The sequence below is a fragment of the Symphodus melops genome (genome assembly GCF_947650265.1).
Source record: "Symphodus melops genome assembly, chromosome: 7".
NCBI classification, from domain to species: domain Eukaryota; kingdom Metazoa; phylum Chordata; class Actinopteri; order Labriformes; family Labridae; genus Symphodus; species Symphodus melops.
Window position 1 is genome coordinate 4,153,470 of NC_136697.1, and position 2,010 is coordinate 4,155,479.

Genomic DNA, 2,010 nt, shown 5'->3' on the forward strand with positions numbered 1-2,010 from the left:
GAGTCCCTTTTTTTTCCCAGAATCCCTTGTGTCCATAACAGCTGTGACCTTTGAAATAAACCTGAGCAGTAAAATCAAACACACTGAAGCTCCTCTGAACGAGGACAGAACAAAACACACCTGCAGAGGTCATGGCTTCAGCTCGTTACCACGGTAACAACAGGAAGGACTTCTGAAAGGTACAGTGCAACAGGTACTTTGATCTCTTTCATCAGGGAGGATTGGATTTTGGATTTTAGTGCAGAAACACTTTTGAATGATCCATGTCGACGTAAAAACCCGAATAAGGAGCTGACATTTAAAGTCCTGACGGGACATAAAGCTGCTCCCTCCACAGAGTCATTTAAGGGTTAAATCCAGCTGTAACCCGGGTTAACATAATGTCACCATTAAAGAACCACAGAACAAAAACAACAACAGAAGGCCATGAAAGTAAATACTGGCGTCAGAGGAGAGCAGTGTAACACAGATCTCCCACTCACTGTTAGCGTCTGTCCACACACGCGCATGCACGCACACACACACACACACCCCCTCCGTCACACAGATCTCTTCTTCCCTTGTTGGAGAGGCTCGAGCTGAGCTGTATCCACAGCAGCCTGGTTCTCCTCTTCTTTTTTAATGGCACTTCTTTAAAGGTTTCAGGAGCTTGAACTTCTCCTGCTGGTTCCCTGATTCAAACATCTTGTGATTATTATTCCAGGACTTTAACAGCACAGTAATGATGCCTCCAATGATGAAGTCACACTCGGCTGGCCGGCTTATCGGGTCGTTCGTAGCATCACGCAAGTGTAAAGGAGTGTGTTTTCTGTTATCATTATTAATAATGTTTAAAATAAAAACAAGTAAATAATATAACATACATCTTTGGATGTATTACATTTTCTGATTTTTTTTTGACGAACTATCAAAGAAAGGTCAAAATACTTTTAAAGATTCAGAAAACATCTTCTGTATAACAACATCTGGAACCAGTAAAAAAATCATTGTGCTCCTAAAAACTGTGTGAAATGATCAACTAATATTTAAAATCATTTTAAACTGAGTCCCCTTCATCGAGCGGGGTCAGATTCGATCCAGCTTGATCGATTGTTTAAAGTGGCCAACATAACAAAAAGTTCATTTTTTTGGGAATGACGTGAATAAAGTGAATCTTTCATATATTTAACATTGAACAGGCAAAGTGAAATATTTCAAGCCTTGTTTTGTTTTTGTCTTTATAATTCAGATCAGTGACTCTGGAAGGTTCAAAGTGGATTTCAGATGTAGCGTGGCGTCTCTTCCTCCTGTGTTTGATCAACGCAGCCGTCTGTCAGCTCAAAGAATTATTATTATTATTATCCTTTGGATGAAAAGGACGTGCATTTTAATCAGCTGTGTCCAAACTTTGGACTGGTAGTGTTATGTGTAATAAATCCTTATTTTGATCTTATTGGCTCATGTAATAGTTAGAAAAAAAAGGCTTAAAATAATTCACTTGATGTCATTCATCTAATTTCCTTTTGAATTAAATTCCAGAAAAGATAAATAATAACATGTTTAAGCATCTTCTGCAGCCGTGACCTGAGCCATGTGTGAGCGTTCACCTCTGAGTGTAGAGGAGGAGGTCACCTCATCGTGATAAAGAAGGAGCCATCTTTAAACCTGAAGTCTTCGCTGTTTGCTGAGGAGGATGATTGTACGAGAGCAGGAAGTGAAAATGAAAGAACTAAAGACTTGACGAGCTGGAGGAGTCAGATTAAAATACTCTGATTCCCTGATGCACCCGAGTGTTTCTCTCCACCGGGCTCCATGTGCAGACGCTGAGAGGAGCTTCTAGTTTATTGTGGAGTCATCCTGGGAAACGTCTGGCAGATCTCCTTCAGCCACACACAAACACACAGGGGGGAGGGAGGGAGGGAGGGAGAGAGAGAGAGAGAGAGAGAGAGAGAGAGAGAGAGAGAGAGAGAGAGACAGAGACAGAGACAGAGACAGAGACAGAGAGACAGAGACAGAGACAGAGAGAGAGAC

At 41.4% G+C, this 2,010-nt stretch overlaps 1 protein-coding gene across 1 annotated transcript in view; it reads right to left on the minus strand.

Annotated features, from left to right (window-relative positions):
* Window positions 1–1,820: 1,820 nt before the first annotated feature.
* The window catches only part of LOC306827177 (major facilitator superfamily domain-containing protein 12-like), a gene marked incomplete at its 3' end in the record, with an annotated part of 5,842 nt that continues 5,652 nt past the window's right edge, over window positions 1,821–2,010 (minus strand). The window contains 1 exon segment of the mRNA XM_079348846.1: window positions 1,821–1,859. Within this exon segment, the coding sequence (XP_079204972.1) occupies window positions 1,821–1,859 (39 nt within the window).